Source organism: Chaetodon trifascialis, chromosome 2 (genome assembly GCF_039877785.1).
Source record: "Chaetodon trifascialis isolate fChaTrf1 chromosome 2, fChaTrf1.hap1, whole genome shotgun sequence".
Classification (NCBI taxonomy): Eukaryota; Metazoa; Chordata; class Actinopteri; order Chaetodontiformes; family Chaetodontidae; genus Chaetodon; species Chaetodon trifascialis.
In genome coordinates, this window is record NC_092057.1 from 8,990,445 (window position 1) to 9,013,066 (window position 22,622).

The 22,622-nt window shown below is 44.1% G+C and overlaps 1 protein-coding gene across 2 annotated transcripts in view; it reads left to right on the forward strand.

The window, feature by feature from the left end:
• The window catches only part of LOC139346068 (son of sevenless homolog 1-like), a 38,228-nt gene that overhangs the window by 14,522 nt on the left and 1,084 nt on the right, over positions 1-22,622 (forward strand). The window contains exons 9-22 of one of the 2 annotated variants that reach the window (XM_070984974.1): positions 2,617-2,744; positions 8,256-8,917; positions 9,589-9,670; positions 10,071-10,187; positions 12,218-12,321; positions 12,732-12,954; positions 13,910-14,029; positions 14,800-14,962; positions 16,370-16,487; positions 16,668-16,840; positions 16,927-17,043; positions 18,524-18,797; positions 20,753-20,797; positions 21,397-21,518. In XM_070984974.1, the coding sequence (XP_070841075.1) occupies positions 2,617-2,744; positions 8,256-8,917; positions 9,589-9,670; positions 10,071-10,187; positions 12,218-12,321; positions 12,732-12,954; positions 13,910-14,029; positions 14,800-14,962; positions 16,370-16,487; positions 16,668-16,840; positions 16,927-17,043; positions 18,524-18,797; positions 20,753-20,797; positions 21,397-21,518 (2,448 nt within the window). The remainder of the gene's footprint in view (positions 1-2,616; positions 2,745-8,255; positions 8,918-9,588; positions 9,671-10,070; positions 10,188-12,217; positions 12,322-12,731; positions 12,955-13,909; positions 14,030-14,799; positions 14,963-16,369; positions 16,488-16,667; positions 16,841-16,926; positions 17,044-18,523; positions 18,798-20,752; positions 20,798-21,396; positions 21,519-22,622) is intronic. The other variant, XM_070984979.1, reaches the window with a different exon arrangement.

Here is a 22,622-nt window from a genome sequence, read left to right on the forward strand (position 1 = left end):
GTTTTCAATGAATTGTGCCTTCTCATCTGTCGTCAACCAAGAGTGAATCCCCTGTTTTTATCACAGTTTGCAGAACTTTTATCTTCCATTATTCTTGATTCCTTGCTGGTGCCTTGAATTTCCATATTGCTGACACTTCAGATCACACCAGTAAAGCATTTTAAGATACCACAGAATCCTACAACCTGGTTCAAGACACTAAGCGTCCAACTCACAACCGTGGCCACACATTACACTTATTGACCTTTTACTGTCAGATCACATGTGCATTGTGTTTGACACTGTGGTTCAGACTGTTGAGACAAATTACACAAAGAAGTTGTGTTTTCGTGTGTTTTTAATGAGCACCCAGCAGGAACATTCCTTCCCCCTTTTAACAGTGCCACGGACAATCTGACCCATCCAGACACAAACGACCTCTGAAATGTTTGTCCACTACGACTGTCCACGCTGCACAAGGTCACGCCTTGAAAATGCAGCTGAAATCGACAGTAAGAGCAACACCTTGGATAAACAAAGACCTTTGGACTCCTATATGAATATGCAGGAGAGTAGAAATACAGTGAAAATCAAGCACATTGCAAATGCACTACCAATCAATAAAAGAGTTCAATTAGTGTTACACTATCTAAGTGGAGGAGGCTTGAGGCCTAATACTTTTCACAGCTAATCTCCACTAATTAGCATAATCCGTGTACTTACTACAATCAGTAACCTCATCAGTCCCCAACAAACAACTCCCATGCCTCATCACCAGCAGAGTGTGAGAAGTTCCTTCGAGATATAAACATCAGAGCACAGATAGCTCCTCGCTCATCACCTGCCCCTCACCTGGAATCACTCAATTGTTTTGCGACTTTCACTGCAGGACCTCAACATTGTGTCACATGTCATCACGCCCACTTGACCCTCTCCCCACTAAACCTTTGAAAGAGATAATGGACAGCATGGCACATCATCTGCTTCATATTATAAACAGTTTCCTTTCCTCTGAATGTGTCTGACCTCTTTTAGATGGCATACGTTCAGCCACTTCTCAAATTTTAGTAGCCTTATGAACTTAATTACATCCTGATTTTTTTTTTAATTCTGTAAAGCTTGAAAAGTGCTATATACATATAATTAGTATTATTCTAGTTATTTTTACAGCCGTATTACAGTGTTTCAAGCAGCATATGTTCAAATATTATCAACACACAGAACTAAGCACACAGTGTCGGCAGAGTGAGATCAGTGATAATCACTTTTCAAACTTAGGAATCAAACAATTAGAAGTGAACACATCTTATAGGACAAGCAGACATGGAGATGTGCATGCTGCCATCTTGGATTTTGTTCCCACCTGTAGAACAGCTGTGCCACACCTGTAACACACTTGGTCACAACATCCAACTGTAGACCAGGTCCGGTGCTGTAGACCAGGACCAGCACTGTAGACCAGGACCAGCACAGTCCACCTACCTCCAACTAGTCAGTGATAAAAATGTCAAGGAGTAGCCTGGTCCAAAACCAGAATTCAGCCCAGCTGACTGGGTGATGCAGTCACTGTCAGATTGATTGATAGGTCCTTTAATACAGACACAAACAGCAGACTTTAAGCTTTTAGGGGCGACTGTGGCTCAGGAGATAGAGCGGTCGTCCACTAGTCAGGAGGTGGGTGTTTCGATTCCCTGGCCTTGGCAATACACATGCCGAAGTATCCTTGGGCAACATACTGAACCCCAAAACTGCCCCCGATGCTACGCCATTGGTGTGTGAATTCATATGTACGTCGCTTTGGATAAAAGCGTCTGCCAAATGACTAATTGTAATTGTAATTGTAACCTTTAAACCACTCCCTGTAGAGCAGTCTGGTTTAACAAACTCCATGATATGTCCAAGTATCAGACTGGTGTGCTGGTTCCAAATCTGACCACTGTCCTGTAGATCTTGGCCTGGTCTTTCAGCTGTGCAGCTGGCTGTGCAGCTCCTTTGGCACAGTTGAGGTTAAATCTCTGAAATACCTCCAGTCATGTTCTGCAGATTATTTCAGGGCTTGAGGGGTTGGGGTGTGGGTGGCAGGAGGTTTATCCTGATCTGATTCTGATCCTGGACTCTGAAGGAACAGGACAGACAAGCGCTGACCAGATATTACTATATTCTACTGAGTCTGTTCACATGCTGCTACTGGACTTGACTTAGATCTGGGTCAGACCTGGTCCTGTTCCTTTTGCGTCTGTAGACCAATTCTTCCTGGCTTAGTCACCCCTTTTCTGGCCTATTTTGGGTTTGTGCTGGTTCTGACATGGTTATTATGTTTATTGTGTGGACCAGCTCAGTCAGACTTAGCAGCAGCTAAACAAGGTCCAGTTTGGTCCAGTTCTGGTATAGATCTGACCTGGTTTATCTGGTCCTGGTTCAGGTTTGGTCTTTCATATCATCTGATTTTGTTGTTCAAGTTAGTGATGCCACTGAAATCCTTTTTTCCAAACCTTCTTTGTGCAGTGTTTGGTACTTCACCTGTCCCTGCAGGTGATGTTACCTCTCAGGTGTGTCACATGTTTTCTCCATGTATATATTGAGCAACAGTCTGTTAAAGAGTGAATACCTGCCTCCTTGACCCCCCTGTTTCCATAGCAACTGGAGGAGAAGAGTGAGGATGAGGAGGATAAAGAGTGTCTGAAACAGGCCATCACAGCTCTACTCAACCTGCAGAGCAGCATGGAGAGGATCTGCTCCAGGAGCCTTGCCAAGAGGAGGCTCAGGTACGTCACCTGCACACACCTGTATACACACTTGTACACATACAGTACATGTTCCTCTCTACTCTTAAAAATAACAAACATTTAATGTAAAATGTTGTAAACATTAAAAGCAGCTGGCAGTGGAGACAGTTGACAAGCCCAGACTGAGGCTAGGCTAACACCTCCCATTTTCCCCCAGTCTTGATGCTAAGCTGGGCAAATGGTTTCACCCTCCAGCCTTCCAAGGTTCCTCAAGCAAACTTTGTAAGTCCTTGAGGAGGTTTCAGCAGTCCTTAAGGAGTTTCCCAGGCTCTGAATGAGGTTCTGTGGGTCCTTTTATGAGCTAGACGTCAAGTGAATTTCTAGGGGTGTTTCAGGAGATTGACAGTGGAAGAGACAGAAAACAAAGAGATATATAGAATTGCTTTTATACAGCATTTATTTTCTAAGAAAACAAAGAACATTGACTATTGGCAAATGGTACACACACACACACACACACACACACACACACACACACACACACACACACAGAGCCATGTACCGGAGTTTAGACTGAAACACTCAGAGCTGAACACACATTAGTCCAGTCTGTTGGACTCCTCCCATCCTCTTTGTTTCCCTCTGGACATAAATAGACCAGGAGTTGGGTGGGGGGGTTGGGGTGGGGGGGTCGTAGGTCATACAGGAGGGGGGTGGAGGGTGGGGTGGGGGGTTAAGAGGGAAGTGTCGTCAGTTTCTGTGCCGTGCTGCTCTGCTGCTTATTGTTCTCTGTTTGGTAGAAAGAAAAGAGCACAGAGAGGAAAACTACTGCTGCTGTTTGTTTAACAAAATTTAAACTTTTGAACACTCTGATCACCCAAAGAAGAAGAAGAAAACTGGAGGGCACAGACGGTTGGATGAGGTGGATATGAGGACGTAGGTGACTTCAATTTTTTTTTCTTTATTGTTTTAGGAGCAGCTTGTTGTTTGAGCTGCAGTCTGGAAGCTGTTTGAGGTGGAGGCTGTTGGAAATAGTTGGCAGTTAATGGAGGTGATTGGAAGCTGATGAACGTAGTTGGGGGCTGTTGGAGGCTGATTGAGAGTCTTGGAGGCTGCTGCAGGTTGACAAAGGTAGTTGGAGGCTGATGGAGGCTGTTGCAGGTTAATGTAGGTAGTTAGGGGCTGTTTGAGGTGAAAGGAGGCTGTTGGGGGCTGTTGCAGGTTGATTGAGGTAGTTAGAGACTGATAGAGGCTGTTGGAAGTCGATGGAGGTTTATTCTGGTAGCTGTAGGCTGTTGGAGGCTGTTGCAGGATGATGAAGGTTGATGGAGGTAATTGGAGGTTTATGCTGGTAGTTGGGGACTGTTGGATGCTGTTGCAGGTTGACAGAAGTAGTTGAAGGTTGATGGAGGTTGTTGGCAGTTGATTGAGGTAGTTGGTGGCCGATGAAGGTAATTGGGGGCTGATGGAGGCTGTTCCATGGTAACAATAAGGTAGATGGGGGCTGGTGCAAACTGATGGAGGTAGTTGTGGGCTGGTGGAGGCTGTTACAGGTTTATGGAAGTAGTTGTGGGGTAATGGAGGTAGTTGGGGAATGATGAATACTCTTGCAGGTTGATGGAGGTAGTTGGAGGCTGTTGCAGGTTGATGGAGGTAGTTGAAAGCTGTTGCAGGTTGATGGAGGTAGTTGGAGGCTGTTGCAGATTGATGGAGATAGTTGGAGGCTAGTGGAAGCTGTTGCAGGATGATGAAGCTAATTGGAGGTTGTTGGAGGCTGTTTCATGTTGATGGGGGTAGTTGGAGGTTGGTAGAGGTAGTTGGAGGTTAATGGAGGTTGTTACAGACTGATGAAGCTAGTTGGAGGCTGTTGGAAGCTGTTAAAGGTTGATAGAGGTTGAGTTGGAGGCTAGTGGAGGCTGTTACAGGTTGATTGGGGTAGTTGGAGGCTGATAGAAGTAGTTTGGGACCGATAGAGGTAGTTGGGGGCTGGTGGAGGTTGTTGCAGGTCGATTGAGGGAGTTGTGGGTGAATGGAGGCTGTTGCGAAGTTATGGAGGTGGCTGCAGGCTGGTGGAGGTAGCTGGGGACTGATGAATACTCTTGCAGGTTGATGCAGGTAGTTAGGGGCTGCTGCAAGTTGCTAGAAGTAGATGGGGCTGATGGAGGCTGATGGAGGCCGGCGATGTGGTGTTGTGAAACAGTGTGTTAACATACCTCAGGGTCTTATGCTGTAAACTGATTAGTGAGCTGCTGCTGCTGGAGGAGAGCGGCTGCTGGTAAAGGAACAGAAAGTTCACTTTTTAGGTTCCAGGCAGAGTTTCTGTCAGTTTGTAGACTTCCTGCCTTCAGTAGACTTTACTCCTGACTCTAACTGATGTGGTACTGCAGTACCATCTCAGGTGAAGTGATGCAGGGGTGCGTTTAGTAACTGTGAAATAGAACATGTATGTATAAGTTGTACTTTCTGTTTACTGCTTATTAGCCAATGTTAAATGGTGAAACTAAATTGGTGAACATGGTAAACAGTTTACCTGCTAAATATTTGCATGTTAGCATTGTTACTATCAGCATGTTAGCATCCTGATTTTAGCATTTAGCTTATGGAGCTGCTAGCATGGCTGCAGCCTGTCAGTGTGGTGTAGGAGCAGGAACAGGGTACGGCACATGTGATCCTCATGTAGAGTCTCTAAACGTCTGTGAGGGACACGTTTACCTCTACTTTATGGAGTTGAAATGTAACTGTTCACCTGTGAAATGGTAATTTAACTGCAGTTTGCAGCTGTTAGAGCTGCAGGAGGTCACACTGAGAGACTCGTCAGCTCGTTGAAAAATTAGTGTTTTGAGCGACTCTGCCACATGTGAAGAGAGCACGAGCTCTCTCCTAATACATCTACAGAAAATAATCAGAGATCATGAGCATCGTGGCTTTATTTGATTTATTGAAAGTTAGAGCTTCACAACACACACTGATGTCACAGAAATAACATCTCACCTGTCAGTACACTGAACAGCAGGTGTATCTACAGGTGAGTTAAACTTGAGAAGATACACTTCCTGTTTTTAACTAACTTGTTGACACTAAGCTGTCTGTGCAGTATTGCACTTTGTGTGCAAGCTGCTGTACTGTTCGGACATGCAACATGGTCAACTTTGCATTTCAAATGATATGATTGTTTAAATGGTACAGTAACTCTTGACGGGAGGTGTTTCACACATCAGATTCATTTCTGTTTTAATCAGTGATGGAGGAAGTTTTCATGTCCTTACTGAAGTAAAAGTATCTGAAACATCAAGGGCAGATCTTTCAAAATTACAGTGTTTAAATTCACATTTTTGTTATAGTTCATCTGCCACATTTCAACACACAAATACTTAATTAAACAATTCAAAGCAAATTAACTTTGGAAGATCTCCAAAGCTTATCAACTTTAGATAAACTTTAGAATATGGTGTATTTTCCCACAGAAGGAGGGCTGTAGATTTTTCACATCATGAAGAGATCTATTAGCTTCCAGTATGAAAAGAGCCAGTACAAGAACTTATTTCAGCGTACACGAGTATCTGACTGTTGTTTTAAGACGGACTTGAAAAACTTTGAACCTGTCCTTTAAGGTTACCTCTAAGTTTAAATACCACAAACCTTAAAGGACACTGAGAAATGTCTGCATTTAGTTTGAATTAACATCAGTATGAAGATGAGTTTGAAGCTGACGACTGGCCCTGATTATAACTATAAAAACGTTCTGCAGGTGACTGTACGTGATGATGTCACAGTGATGATGATGTCAATGTGTCTTTGTGTAACAGTCCGGCTGTTTGTCCGAGCTGAGCTTGGAGGTCTTCCTGCTGTGACCTCACTTCCAGTTGGAGAGAGCTGGCCATAACTGCGGCCTCGCTGGTTTGTACAGACCCCACCCATGTCGTCCAATCAGAACACTGTGCTGTCATGCTAAACATGTAGAGACCCAACCCAATGATGAGATAAAGGAACAGTTCACCCTGAAATATAAACAGGCTAACACCATAGCTCTCTGCTGAAATGAAAAGGTTTGCTTTCAGAGGGACTCCGTGATGACAAAAGTCTTTGAAGTTCGACAAAACGCTTCCAACTCAAGGTCCACCTCCAAGCCATTTCCTCTGTTTTCAACTGTAAGACATGGTCTTCATCAGCAGCATGGGTGAAGTGTTGTCAGTTGTCATGGAGATGGATCCATTGACAGTTGAGCTCAGTCTCAGATATTATGGGGACTTTGAGTTGGATAGTTTTTGTTAACAATTAAATACTGAAAGTGAATTTTCTATTTTTCTAGACATTTATATAAATCCAGTGAACGTTATGATGAACTTGTTAGTTCTTTCCATAATAACATGAGAAAAACTATGTAAATGACTGCATTATTAATGTGCTAACTGCCTAAAATCACATGTAGTTTCACTGACCTGATGATTTGGGGCTGTGCGATATGACGGTAAATATCGTGTGACAATAGAAAAAAGTCTATCATTTCATATTATGCTCTATCATTTGTTTCCTTGTGTCACACATCACGCTCTTGCAATCATTTGGATGATGCTTGGCGTTGTGCAGCACAGCATAGATGCACAACAGCAAACGAACCAACATGGAGGTGTGCGAATGTGATGCAGAACATGGTAATTCCAAACAGGAGGACCAGCCAAGACAAAACCAGGAGCTCGTGCCTAAAAGAGTTCTGCTTATGTTGGATGGACATGGTTTAGATAAGTCTCACCTGGACCAGAAAACCGCAACTATGCCACAGAACATTCCCCACAACAGCTAGAAAATCCACAAGCCTCTTTGATAAATATGCATGCTTTTTACTTCTTTGTATTATATATATATTAATACTCGAATATTTTCAAATATGAGTAAGAACCTTTTATTTGTCGAGTATATAACTTGAACTGTAACAGGAAATAGGCCTCCCCATGTGGTCGTTGTATCCATTGAATTTACAGAAAGTGATATAGCGTGACACGTGTCTGGATGGGAAATGACGCATATCAGAACATTATGAGAGATTTTGGTTATATGGCACAGCCCTGTAGATACTTCATGATTAATCATTTTCTGTTTGTGTAGTCACTGTGTAATCTTTGATTGATGTCTTTTTGGGTGAAAATGTATTTTTTCATTTAATCTTTATTAAGCAGTCACGTTGAGATCTTTTATCTCTGCCAAGATGAGTCTGACTGAAATGAGAAGAGACACAAACAGAAGTGAAAATGAAAAGATAAATGAAAATATGGTTCATGACTTTAAGTAAAAAACATGCAGAGGTTTTTTCCGGAGTATTATCTGCCTGTAAATCCCACCTATTGGAGCAAGTGTTTTTTCTGACAGGTAGCACCCAGGGCAGAAGAAGTCCAATGGGACGCTTTCCTGTCCATGGCACTAACACCTCTCAGGCCAGAACTCAGATGGGTTTCCTCTCCCTGACTTCAGACTGAGGAGTCCTGATTAACTTCTTCTTCTTCTTCTTCTTCTTCTTCTTCTTCTTCTGTGCTCTCACTCTCCTGTGGTCTGCAGTGAGTCTGCGTGTCGTTTCTACAGCCATCAGATGAAGGGGAAGCACCTGGCCATCAAAAAAATGAACGAGATCCAGAAGAACATCGATGGCTGGGAGGGGAAGGACATTGGCCAGTGCTGTAACGAGTTCATCATGGAGGGCACGCTGACTCGCGTGGGTGCAAAACATGAGCGCCACATTTTCCTGTTCGACGGCCTGATGATCTGCTGCAAGTCCAACCATGGCCCGCCACGGCTGCCCGGTGCCGGTTCCACCGCGGAGTACAGGCTGAAAGAAAAGTTCTTCATGCGCAAAGTCCAGATCAATGACAAGGACGACAAGGAGGGAGAGTACCGGCATGCCTTCGAGATCATCTTGAAGGACGGGAACAGTGTGGTGTTCGCTGCCAAGTCTGCCGAGGAGAAAAATGGCTGGATGGCGGCGCTGATCTCGCTGCAATACCGCAGCACGCTGGAGCGCATGCTGGATTCGGCCATGCTGCAGGAGGAGAAGGAGGAGCAGATGAGACTCCCAGGAGCAGAGGTGTACCGATTCGCTGAACCAGACTCTGAGGAGAACGTCGTGTTTGAGGAGAATGTCCAGTCCAAGTCAGGGATCCCCATCATCAAAGCAGGAACTGTCCTAAAACTGATCGAGAGGCTCACCTTCCACATGTACGCAGGTAAGGTGCAACGTTAAACAGGTGTTTTAACATGATGAGGGCTACGTATAACTGAGGTGGGCAGTTTTCTTCACATCTCGACCCCACAGTGATAAATTAAATTATTTAAATAGTCAGCAGATTTATTGATAAAGAAAACAATCATTAACTACAGTGAAGTCCAACCAACAGTCCTCCACAGATATTCACACCAGAGAATGAGCTCTCAGACAGGCAGACAGACAAGCAGACAGACAGACAGACCGACAGACAGACAGACAGACAGACAGACAGGCAGGCAGGCAGGCAGGCAGGCAGGCAGGCAGGCAGGCAGACAGACAGACCGGCAGACAGGCAGACAGACGGACAGACAGACCGACTGACAGACGGGCAGACAGACAGACAGAGAGACAGACCGACTGACAGGCAGGCAGACAGAGAGACAGACAGACAGACGGGCAGACAGATGGGCAGACAGACGGGCAGACAGACGGACAGACAGACAGGCAGGCAACCTAACACCAACACTAAATTGTAGCTCTGTGAGTGTTCTTAGTACTTGTTGGCACTCTGATGTTAGCACTCTGACGTTAGCACTCTGATGTGCCGGATACCTCATAGGCTGCAATTAAGGACTTTTTTCCTGAAAATGTCCTGATAATTTTGGATGAATTGTCTGTTTCTTCCTTCAGATCCAAACTTTGTTCGGACATTTCTGACCACCTACAGATCTTTCTGTAAACCTCAGGAGCTGCTGGATCTGCTCATGGAGAGGTGAGCTCACCTGGAAGACATCACTGGACCAGTCAAAACATTTCACCTGCTCACATTTTCACACATCCAAAGGGATGTTTTTGTGTTTTGTGTGTGATGTGTTATCGAGTTCTTTAAAATCCTGACCTGAAACCTTCACCACTGTCTGACAGTTTAGTGATATTATATTATGAAGAAAACATGAAGCTTGGTTTGCGTTGGTTCTCTTGATCACTTCCTTTAAAATCCTCATGAAAGTATGAAACGGCAGTGTGTGAAGCACCTGCTTCATTCTGTAGGAATTAAACAAATGATTGAAAGTTCTTCAGAGCAGACAAAGTAGAAAAAATTAACAAAATATAAAGATGTTAAATATGGAGTGAGAAGTGAGCGCTGATCTAAGGTCTGTGATGTTGTTCAGGTTTGAGATCCCGGAGCCGAGGCCGAGCGAGGCGGACCAGATGGAGGGAGGAGAGCAGCCGCTCAGCGCTGAACTCAAACGCTTCCGCAAAGAGTTTGTTCAGCCGGTCCAGCTCAGGTAGAGAATTCTGCCCCCTCCTGGAGGCTCGCAGGCATGGTTTACTGCTGACTGACTGAACCAGGATCTGTAGCCACTCAGAGTCACATGACTTGCAGCAGCTGACTGACTGTTAGCAGCACAAACACTCACTAAATGTGACCCTTAGAAAGAACCCAGCATGTTAGGAGGAATTTTAGCCTGAAGTTGTTTTGTGATAGTGAAACCTGAAGTTTAGGTTTCATCATGTAGGAGGTGTTTAGCTGGTTTTAATGACATTTGATTTTACTTTATTTCAGCATTCATAGTCAGTGTTTTCTTTGCTTTTGTACTTGCATTCCTACTTTGTAATAATAGACTTTAATAATAAATATTGTTTGTAAAGCACCTGTCATACAAGAGGTGCAGCTCAACAAAGAGATCGCATACAAATTTTTCACTTCAGAAACAGAATGACAGGATAGAACATTAATGTTCAAGAAGATGGAGAATAAAACCAACTTGAAAACAAAAAATGGAATATAAAGCTAAATGATATTAATGAATAAAGTTAAAAAGAGATTACATAGAAAGCATAAAATCATGTAAAATACATTTTAAAAGCAGTGCAGCGGTGCATCAGTGTGAAGTCAGAGCTCGTTAAGCTTAGAGAGCTTAAGCTCAGAGATCAGTTTTTAGCTTTCTGTAAAAAACATTCAGCGAGCTGCTTCCTGATGTCTGATGGTTGTTTGTTCCAGAACTTTCATTCTTTGACAAAAGAAAATCAGTAAACCAGCAGATGATCACGGTGTTCTTCAAGGCAAATAAGAAGGGAGTTGTACACGAGGAGGAGGACCTTAAAACCAGTCCTGAATGTTCCAGGAAGTCAGTGCAGAGCAGCTGAAACTGCCCTAATGTGGTCTCTGCTCTGGGTTCTGGTTCATAGCGGAGCTACAGAGTCTTGAATGAGCTGAAGTCTCTCAGTGTTTTTCCTCTGGAGGTCAGTAAATCAAGTGTTGCAGTCATCGAGTCGGCTTGAATTAAAGGCATGGATCAGTTTTTCAGCATCTGTTGGTTTAGAAATGGTCCTTCTTCAGCTGTTTCTGAGGTGAAAATGAAGTTTTGGTCACCTTGTTGATGTGAGACTTGAAGACTGAAAGCTCAGATTTAATCCAGAGAGTTCATCTCACAGATTATCAAACAGCATTTCTGTCTTTGTTTCAGGCAGACTCGAAGGATTTCGGTTTGTATCATTTAACTTGAAGAGATTTGCTCTCATCCATTAATTTATTGATTAAGAGATGGCCAGTGATGGAGTCTGTAGCTGCAGCAGCATCTGGTTCAGCACAGATGTTCAGTTGTGTGTCGTCTGCATAGAAACATACTTTGTGCTCTCATCAGAGTTTAGTCTGATGGTTTCAGTCAGATCAGTTTCAGAGCTGTTTGTTCTAAAGTCTGACTGAAATTCATCCTCATGTTATTTTCTTTAAGGAAATAGTTCATTTGCACTGAGACCATCTTTTCCAGAATCTCTCTGATGAATGAATGTTTGATATCGGCCTGAAGTCAGTGATTTCATCACTGTCTGGTTGGTTTCTTAGTGAAGGTTTTACAGCAGCTGGTTTAAACTCATCTGTGAAGATTCCTGTTTGTCGAGATGAATTTCTAACCTTCAGGACCTGAAACTCTGTCAAACAGCTGTTTTAAAATGCTGCAGGTTCAGGGTGGACACATGAGGTGGACGAGTTGGACTCTGACAGTCTTGCAGAGCTCAGTTAATGAGCTCATCTGTGTTCACATCAGCAGTAATGCTGCTGTTGTTCATAAGGTTTTATCTTTTACAGGTGTGTTTTTTCTTCATCATTTCTTCATGTTTCCTGGAGAGAACTCTGTAATGATTCTAATATTGAAAAAAAAAAAATTCTGAGAACTTTGTTTCACTGAATTGTGTTGACCTTACAAACAGAAGATTGATTAGACTGACAATGTAAAGACGTCAGTGTAATGTAACAGTGATTTAAACCTTCACATGTGGTTGATCATGTGACCTGTGATTACTGCTCTTTCTGCAGAGTGCTGAATGTGTGTCGCCACTGGGTGGAGCATCACTTCTACGACTTTGAGAGAGACGCTCACCTGCTGAGACGACTGGAGGAGTTCATCGCCTCTGTCAGAGGTCTGGACCTGTCAGAACACTTGTTGGAACACCTGTCAATCACTGTCAGTTGTGTGGTCCTGCATGTCAAGCTCACTGGTTCACTGGCTGATTCATTTCCTGCCACCTGTGATTTGAATGCAAATGTAAAGGTACTACAGACATGAAGAAGTCAAACACTGTTGGACCATCTGATCTGTTGTACAACATGTTCAATTCTGCTCAGGATGTTTCTCTGCATGACGAATCCTGCAGATGTTCCTTGTGTTTGACCTGATGAAGTCATCCAGGATCAGATTATCCTGCTTCCAGAAATCAGCTGGTTTGACTGTAAATCTGTCTGTCTGTGGAGCAGCTGTGTTGTCTCACCTCTGTCAGTCTTTGAGGGCTTGTGATGTCATGTGTTAAAGAAATTATGTCATGTTTTACAGGCAAGGCGATGAGGAAGTGGGTGGAGTCGATCACTAAGATCATCCAAAGAAAGAAGCAGGTTCAGGTGAGCTTGCCCAGTCACAGCATCACCTTCCAGAACTCTCCTCCTCCGGTTGAGTGGCACATCTGTAAACCAGGAAACACGGAGCAGTTCGACCTGATGACGCTGCACCCCATCGAGATCGGCCGACAGCTCACCCTGCTTGAGTCCGACTTCTACAGGTAACGCTTCTCATACAGGAGGTCACACCTGTCAGACACCTGTCTCACAACTGTCTCACAACTGTCTCACAACTGTCTCACACCTGTCACACACACACACACACACACACACACACACACACACACACACACACACACACACACACACACACACACACACACACCTGTCACAAGCATGTTTCCACTTCTCTGACCCGTCACATTCCACCTGTCTCCCAAGTGTCACACACCTGTCGTACCAGTCTCACATCTGTCACATGACTGTCTGATCCATCACTCAAACCTTTCTGACCTGTCACACACCTTTGACACATGTTACACACATCTGAATGAACTGTCACACACATCTCACACTTCACACACCTGTCTCACATGTCACATGCCTGTCACACCTGTCTCACACCTGTCTGAGCTGGCATACCTATCATATACACCTTTCTGAACTGTCACACATCTGTCTCAGAGACCTGCCTGACCTTTCACACACATGTCTCATGCCTGTCTGTCCTGTCACACACATGTCTCAGGCTTATCCCATGCCTATCTCACAACTGTCACACATCTATGTCACACTTTACTGACCTGTCACACACCTGTCTCACAGACCTTTTTGACCTGTTACACACCTGTCTCACAGACCTTTTTGACCTGTCACACACCTGTCTCACAGACCTTTTTGACCTGTTACACACCTGTCTCACAGACCTTTTTTGACCTGTCACACACCTGTCTCACACACCTTTTTGACCTGTCACACACCTGTCTCAAGTGGTTCACTTATCTCAAGTGTCTTTCATGCCTTACTCACACATCGCACACACTTTTCTCACACCTGCCTGAGCTATCTCACACCTGCCACATCTTTCACACACGCACTTTTCTGTCCTTTTATACACCCATCTCTCCTTTTAAACACCTGTCTCACACACCTGTCTCACCTGTGTTCACCCTGCAGGGCTGTGCAGCCGTCTGAGCTGGTTGGCAGCGTCTGGACCAAAGAGGACAAAGAGATTCACTCCCCCAACTTGCTGAGGATGATCCGACACACCACCAACCTAACACTGTGGTTCGAAAAGTAAGGCCTCACTGACACCACTCGGGGGCGGTTGGAGGTCAGGTTAAATGATCCTGACCCTTTTTTAAATAAAACCCAACAAACCTCCTAAAAACATAACTCAAAAGACTAGATTTACTACATCCACAAAGTTTCTTCAGAAACCATGACAGACTACAATAAGTGAGAAACAAAAAGTTTGCCATGTGAGTGAAATGTACAGGTAACCCGGGTCACCTGAAGTCTTCAGATCCAGGTCCTCTTCAATCCACCAAATATATCTGGAAACAGATCAGTGTCTGGAGCAGAAGTGAAAGAGGTTCTAGGTGGAGGCCAACCAGATGATTAGTCTGAGCTGTCACACATTGACCTCTGCTTCAGGAAGTAACACGTCCACCTTCAGGACAACCTTGTGTCTTACCTCTGTCTTACCAACAAGCTTCATATCCAAACTTGAAATCCATCACACCACCAACTTTCTTCTTAACCTCAGGGTCTCCAACCACTCTGCACCATCTATGTGTTATTTCCCTTTATTACAACCATACATCCACCTTAAACCGTGTCAGACCTCTCAATCCACCTGTAACTACACTTCAGCATCATCAATCTGTCAGCTGTCCTGCAGCAGCCCTGAAGTGTGTGCGTGTGTGCGTGTGTGTGTGTGTGTGTGTGTGTGTGTGTGTGTGTGTGTGTGTGTGTGTGTGTGTGTGTGTGTGTGTGTGTGTGTGTGTGTGTGTGTGTGTGTGTGTGTGTGTGTGTTCGCATGCATGCATGCATGTTCTCTGCAGATGTATCGTAGAAACAGAGAACCTGGAGGAACGAGTTGCTGTCGTGTCACGGATCATCGAGATCCTGCAGGTTTTTCAGGAACTCAACAACTTTAATGGAGTTCTGGAGGTGGTCAGTGCCATGAACTCGTCTCCGGTCTACAGGCTGGACCACACCTTCGAGGTAACACCTAACAACTTGTGGTTCTGTTTCTGGAGACAAGTTGATGTTCAGGTCCTGGACTGGTCCTGTAGTCCACAGGATTGGGCTTGTCCAGACAGAGACCAGCTGCTCTGTGGTCAGAGCTTGTCACTGCAGTGAGTCTGGGTCTGAAAGTCATGAAATCACTAAAAACAATGGTCACTCCACACAAACCAAAGTAATGTCTTAAACCTTTACAGCCACGTTGTCTCCATTAATACTTTGTCCACAAACATCAAAAAAAGAATAAACTTATTTAATGACTCCACACTAACAATATGAACAACAATATGTCTGTTGTCAGACAAGATAAGATAAGACTTTATTGATCCCACAGCGGGGAAATTAAATCGGAACAGCCAGCAAGTATTACAAAAAGCAAAAACAGTGGCACTCAAGGGTGAAGATAAAAAAGTATAGAATGACTATGTATATGTATGTTATGTACAGATTCTAAAAATACTAAGTGATATGAAGATACTACTGCCCTAAATAAAATACTTCTGCCCATAGAAATACTATTGCCAATATTCTTATGAGAAAACTACCAGTGTCACATGTTGAACTGCACTGGAGAAATACTCCAGTGGATGAGATGGTGATTTCATGTTTTGTCATCAACGTGTCGACCAGCAATCATCAAGAAGCTGCAGATCAAATCATTATTTTCAGACAGAAGAGAGTCCATGTTCACGACATCAACGTTCGTCTTTTTTGAAGAATGGTTTTGGCCGTTTGGCCTGTATTTGATAGAGCAGCTGTAGAGAGACAGGAAAGGGGGGGAGAGAGGGGATGATATGCAGCAAAGGGTGCAGGGTTGGGATCAAACCCGGGACTCTTAGTGCACGGGGCATCTACCAGGTGAGCTATCAGGGTGCCCAGCAGCAACAGGTCTGTGTATTGACAGTGTCTTTGAGCGTCCTGCGAAGCGCTGTATAAGTATAATGTGTTGTGGTGAGAAAAACAAAAGTTAGCACTTGTCAATCAGCTGCAAACATGCTTTCAGTCTTCTGTCAAGTAGGTGTGTGCTTTCTTTTTGCTGTTCTCTGTCCACGGCTCTGCTTCTTCACTCACACCTGAGACGACACAGAGACTGTTGATTTCATTTCAGCTGATTTATTTTTGCTCTTAACCAACAAAAACCAGCAGGAGGGCACAGAGCTGCTGTGCTGATGTCACTGTGCTGGTGTAAGCTGTGGTGTATCAACACCACCACAGCTCATCGCCATCTCATTGACTGTCATAGGTACAAAATATTTGCTTTAAAAAATACATGCTCTCAGTAATTCCACAAATTGGGAAAAAATTTCCAGCGAACAGAAAAATGTCTGTAACTGTCTGTCATCATCGAATCCTAAAATAATCAAGGCTGTTGCTTTTTGTTTCCAGCAAATTCCGAGTCGGCAGAGAAAAATCCTGGAGGAAGCTCACGAGCTGAGTGAAGATCACTACAAGAAGTACTTAGCTAAACTGCGCTCCATCAACCCCCCCTGTGTCCCGTTCTTTGGTACGCTCTCACACACTCTTTCTAAAGGTTTAAACATGACGGGTCAAAGGTTAAATTAGGAGTCTCTGTCTATGTGTGTGTGTGTGTGTGTGTGTGTGTGTGTGTGTGTGTGTGTGTGTCTGTGTCTGTGTCTGTGTCTGTGTCTGTGTCTGTGTCTGTATCTGTATCTGTGTCTGTCAGGAATCTACCTGACCAACATCCTGAAGACGGAGGAGGGAAACCCTGACTTCCTGCGCCGACATGGCAAAGATCTGATCAACTTCAGCAAGCGGAGGAAAGTAGCTGAAATCACTGGAGAGATCCAACAGTACCAGAACCAACCGTACTGCCTGAGAGTGGAGAGTGACATCAGGGTCAGTCTAATGATGAGCTCAATTCCTGTTTATACTGACGGTGCTGTGCCAGAAGTGTGACCATATTCTCTGTGTTTCTGGAGCAGAAGTTCTTTGAGAACCTGAACCCGATGGAGGACATGTCCGAGAAAGACTTCGCTGATCATCTGTTCAACAAATCTCTGGAGATCGAACCTCGAAACGCCCGATCCTTACCTCGATTTGTAAGTGTCACCATGGGACCACTGACAGCTGAGCTGAGTCTGATCTGAGTCTGTCCTGTACTCTGACAAGATGAAAATTACACCCCTCAACCAGTTAGAGGCTCTTTGACTTGGCTGAAACTGGGAAACAATTCATCTCTCACCCGAAATGTGAAGGGAATGAATAAAGGGTTTCACTGAAGAGATCTCGGATGAGAGTCCAAATGTTTTCTTGTTTCTAGTCCAGTTGCCATTGATTCAACTATTTTTGGATAACTGTGACCTGGATGACTGAGAACCTTCACAGAGCAGTTCAGGATATGGTCAATAGTTTATAGTCATTAAATGACTAATTATAAATTATCAGAATAATTGAACATTAGTAAAATGAGGCGATCTATAAGCTTCTACAACAATATATATCATCTTAATAAAAAACACAATTTATCAATGAATGCCTCTCAGAAATTACCTTAATGTCATAGAATTAGTTTTTCTGGGTTCAGATACACATACAATAATCCATTCATCTATCCATTAATTATTCCTTTAAAATCCCCTGGAAACAACATGAAATGACATCGATGTCATTGGGTAAATGAATGGGATTTACATTTGACAGTGCAGGAGACCAGTACCAGAGCTAACGGAGAGATTCTGGTTCATTGGCTGAAACAAACACATCTACAAATGAATGACGATGTTGTTCTGTAGCAGCTGGATGCGGAAATAAATGACTCTGTGATTGCATGTGAGACACAAAAGCAACTTAATAAGATGGTAATTTGTCAGATGTTGTTCTGAAAACACCAACATCTGCAGCTTTAACAGGTAGATTTAGTTACTTCAGCTGAAACGATCCTCAAGCACAGGTCAGATCAAAAACACTTGAATTGTTTTTCTGTCATTACCATTTGTGTATTTGCCTTTACCTTTACTGTCTCCACACGACGCTGCGGGACGCCTCTGTCCACACATACATGGGTTTTCTTAAACGGGGTTTAAAAAACACTGTTTAAAAAAGATCTCTGTCCATTTGAAAATGCCAAAACAAGCGTTGCCAACAGCATGCCAGACCAACAGGCAGCAGTTTAAGTCAAACTCTAAAGCCATGCTGGCAAATCAGAGGCCTGAATAAAATTTGATTCTGCTAGGCTCGAGATGTCTGGCCTCCATGTTAGGAATCCTACACCATCTTAAGACCGGATCTTGTCCAAAGCCGGTGACGTTAGCAGAGGGGTCTGTGTGTTGAGTGCTGGATTACGTCACAGTGACCTCAGTACGTTCTGACGCCTCTGCTCCTCAGTGCAGTGGAAGAGTAACTGTACATTTATGTGTCAACATGTCAAAAGCTACCACATGGTTAGCGGTTAGCGTCAGCATTATTTTGGTCATGTCCACCATCTGTGGAGGACTCTGCTAATTTGTCTTTTCTGTAGGTTCGGTTCCTTTATAAGCAGGTCCAAACCTCTGTTGTCCCTTTACTCCCTCCTCTCTCCAGGTGAAGAAGTACACCTGTCCTCTGAAGTCTCCGGGGATCCGTCCGACCTCGGCGAGGCCTGGCACCATGCGACACCCAACGCCGCTGCAGAACGAGCCCAGGAAGATCAGTTACAGCCGTATCCCTGACAGCGAAGCCGAAGGGGGCGCCGTCTCCGCCCCCAACTCCCCCCGCACCCCCCTGACTCCGCCTCCCGCCTCCGCTGCTTCCAGCTCCACAGACGTAGGCAGCGTGTTTGACTCTCCTCAAGGTCCCAGCAGCCCCTTCCACTCCAGTAAGACCCACCCACCGACACACTCTCGTTCCAATCACAACTCTCAAGTTAACCCCACCCACTAACACACTGCCCTTCCAATCACAGCTCTGACCTGAACCCTGCCCACCGACACACTGTCTTACCACTCACAGCTCTGACATGAACCCCTCTCTTAGTGTTACTGTCAGATTTTTGATGAATGTAAAACTTTCTGTGGATGAAACAGAAGACAAAGTTCAGGCTTACATGTAATAAATTATTCGCAGAGAATTGTTAAAGGTCACCTGCAGGAAACCACCATGCATTGTAAGCTGAGGACAGGCGGCATCTCAAACCCCCTCTTCTTCTTGTTGAGGGTTGCTCCATGTTGACATGGATGACCTTCCACCCCTCTGTCAGTCCACTGTCTTCTCTGTCCAGGATATGAACCTCACGATGAACTGTTGCTCCTGTTGGAAATGTGTGAAGAGTGCTGTCCACGGGACTTTACAGGTGTCAACTGAGCAGCTGTTTAGTTTCCATATGAAAGTCCTTACAGTCCTCGCTGCACAGAAACAAAGTTGCTCTGGAGACTTTTGGGGGTTCGGTCCTTTGGATGGACGGATGCTGTCTTAGTGTGTTCAGAGCTTTAAGAGACACAGGGACGTTGTGCTTGTGTGGGTACAGTCTCAGCCTGATGTTGTAAAGTTGGAATCCCTCCAGTTTCTGCTCCAGTGATGATGACAGTCAAACATGAGATGTTGGTCAGGATTAGGGGCTTCCAGTGTATCTCCACTTGAAGGTTTACTTCTTCCCCTTCCTTTATTGCACAGTCCACAAATGGTAGTTGGTTTCCACTCATCTCCTCTGTTGAACACTGAATTAATTTGATCCATAAAAGAGCCAATCTCCTGGCTCTTGATTTCTCCCACATACCTGAACCAGTGGCTTGGAGTATCACCCTGGTAGGTATCCAACTCTTTCCTCTTCATGTCTTCGAGCGTACCCGGGTTTAGAGTAAACACGTGCGTGTGTGCGCGCATGCATGCGTGTGCTCATCATTCACATCTGTATCTGCCATTAGTCGTGTTTTATATGAAGGTGAAAAGGTGAAACTGTACAGTTTCTTCATGTCTGTGTGTCAGTGTGTGTGTCAGATTGGGGTTTTAAATGTCAGATGTGGTACCGTCAGTGTGTTCACGTGTTCTTTCAGCTTCATCGGTGTCCTCAGAAAGTGCAAACGTGGAAATCAGGTCAATTGAACTATATGTTCATTTCCCATGTGATAGTCATAGTTCTAGTCATACTTCATAGCTGTAAACATGTACCTGAGAGGCTGCATGTGAGTAGAAACAGGCTAAAAATGACCACGACGGCACAGACATTTGGACGATCTATTGAAGTTTGCAGCGTTTTGAACAGACATTGACCAACATCGTCGTTCCCTCTAATCCTCAGGAAGTGAGGAACTAGACTCCAAAGAATACACATAAATGCACGTTACTGAAACTTCTTTTTGTGTGCGTCAAACATGAGTGCTGAGGGTTCGGAAATATCAGCAGTTCATTCAAACTCAACTTAATCCATTCATGTTGCTTCACAGCATGGCTGGCGTCTTGTCTGTTCAGGATTTGATTTTGGTGGGTCTCAGAATGCAAGGTGGCAAGTACAGCCGGTATTTGATCCATATGTTGTAAAGCTTGTTATTGTTGTGATACAGTAAACCACAGTTCACTCATATTTAGGTTTGACAGCTGTGAATCGTTAACCAACGTGACTCATCCCTCAACATCTCCGTGGAGGACTTGTATCAGTGTCTTTGTGTGACTTTGGCCAGCAGGGCAAACAGCTAGCTTCCAGCTCCTCTGCAGGTCCCTGATGGACGTGTTTTATGTGGTTGGTTTCATTCATAGAGAAACTAACATGGGTTCAGAGTCACTGCTCCTCCCCCCATCATCTCCTCCTCACAGTGTTTTCTCCTCTTCGCTCTACAGCCTGCGACAGTATCTTCTCTGTGGTCTCTTTGCCTCACGGTCCACGTTAGTATTAACCCTCCTGACTCTCTGTACGTCTGCATCACACTCACCTGTTTAACCAACACTCACCTGTCTGTTGAATTCACCTGTGTCTTGGCGTCATCGCTGACATCACACTACAGATGCATTGATCTGTTTCTCTTGTGATACCTGAGAATAACTTCCATCACTGATCTGTAATCAGGTTTCTTTTCATTTGTTTATTAATAATATTATCAAAGTGTGACATCATGGCTGATACCAATCCAATAGATCTCATCAGTGCATCTCTCTGTTTCCATAGTAACAGTCTGTCTCCATGGAAACCATCAGCTAATGGCTCACCGTGTGTTTTATGATATTGTACAGGACCAATCCGCTGCAGTCAATGTGAACCTGAACACGTCCCATTGTGTTTATATATACAGTACATACACTGAACACTCAGTGCCCATTTTATTAGGAACACCTGAACAGTCTGACCCACCTGTGCGTCACATCAGATTACACAGGTGTTCCAAATAAAGTGACCTCTGAGTGTGCAGTTTATATTTTTTATGTGCTCAGCAGTGCAGTGTGTTCATGTCACCTGTGCGATTCTAACAGTTGTCCTCTTGTCTCAGGGTCGTCCTCAGTCTCCTCCATGGTGAGCTTCAGTCGTGGTGCTGACGATGTTCCAGTTCCTCCTCCTGTTCCTCCCCGCAGACGTCCAGAGTCTGCACCAGCTGAGTCGTCTCCCTCTAAGGTGACCAACATGTTTAACATATATCCTGAAATAAAGGCCAGGTCTCATATAAAGGCCTTGTGTAGATTTACATTGTTTAATGTAACCAGTGTAGTAATATAATTGTGTTTTCAACACCTTATTCTGGGTTATTCATGTGAACTACACTGCTCAAAAAAATTAAGTGAACACTTAATCAGCAGTGGCTGAACTAGACTTTTATACAAGGGGTGGCCAGAGGGTGGGCAAGCCTGTATCAGGGGTCCATCCACTGTAGGCCTAAAAAAGGAAAATACAGTTACACAGTTAAAAAAAAACTATTTAGAGTGAAAACCACCTTTAAATCATGGGATAGTACCCAGATTCATCTAGGAATTAGTAAAGTAATATCTGATGAGTAACTGTGGAAGAGTACATACTAAAAATTTGAACCTGAGCAGTTTTACAGGTGTTTTAACACAGGTGTGTCCAGACGCTCATCTGTGCAGAGTACCGTTAACTTGTCCAAGCATACGGAGATTGAAAACATTTTTTCAGCCTTTTTTCTGCTTGCTGTTGTTCTTAGCTCTCATAAAAGGACAAAATGCAAATGAAACAGGAAGATAACAACTCGGGCTGGTCAACAGAGTCCTCTGTGAACGCTCTGTCCATTCATGTGTAAATGAGACGGAGACGTGAAACTAACTGCGCAGTTACACCGGCCAATTGCTCAGCGACCCATTGGTTGATTTTGATGATCGACTCTATTGACAAGTTGGAGTCAAGAGAATCGAGGGGCAGCACCCATGGCTTTGCGTCATGGCTTTTTCCCAAGACTTGAAAGCGGAGGTAAAACACGGGCCGCTGTAAAACTGGACTGTGTAATACCATATAGACACAACACTTTTGGACAAAATGTACTGTCAATAATAGGAGGTAAACTCTGGAATAGCTTACCCCTCCCAATAAGAGAGTGTCCTACTTTCAACTTCTTTAAAACTCACTTAAAACCAGACATGCACCCACTTTCAACCGTCACACATTTCATTTCATAAATAATACAGTGTACATCAGTAAAGATTTTCAACTTGAATAATTTGTTCATCATGATCCAGTGTGTGATTCAAGTGTTCCCTTCATTTTTTT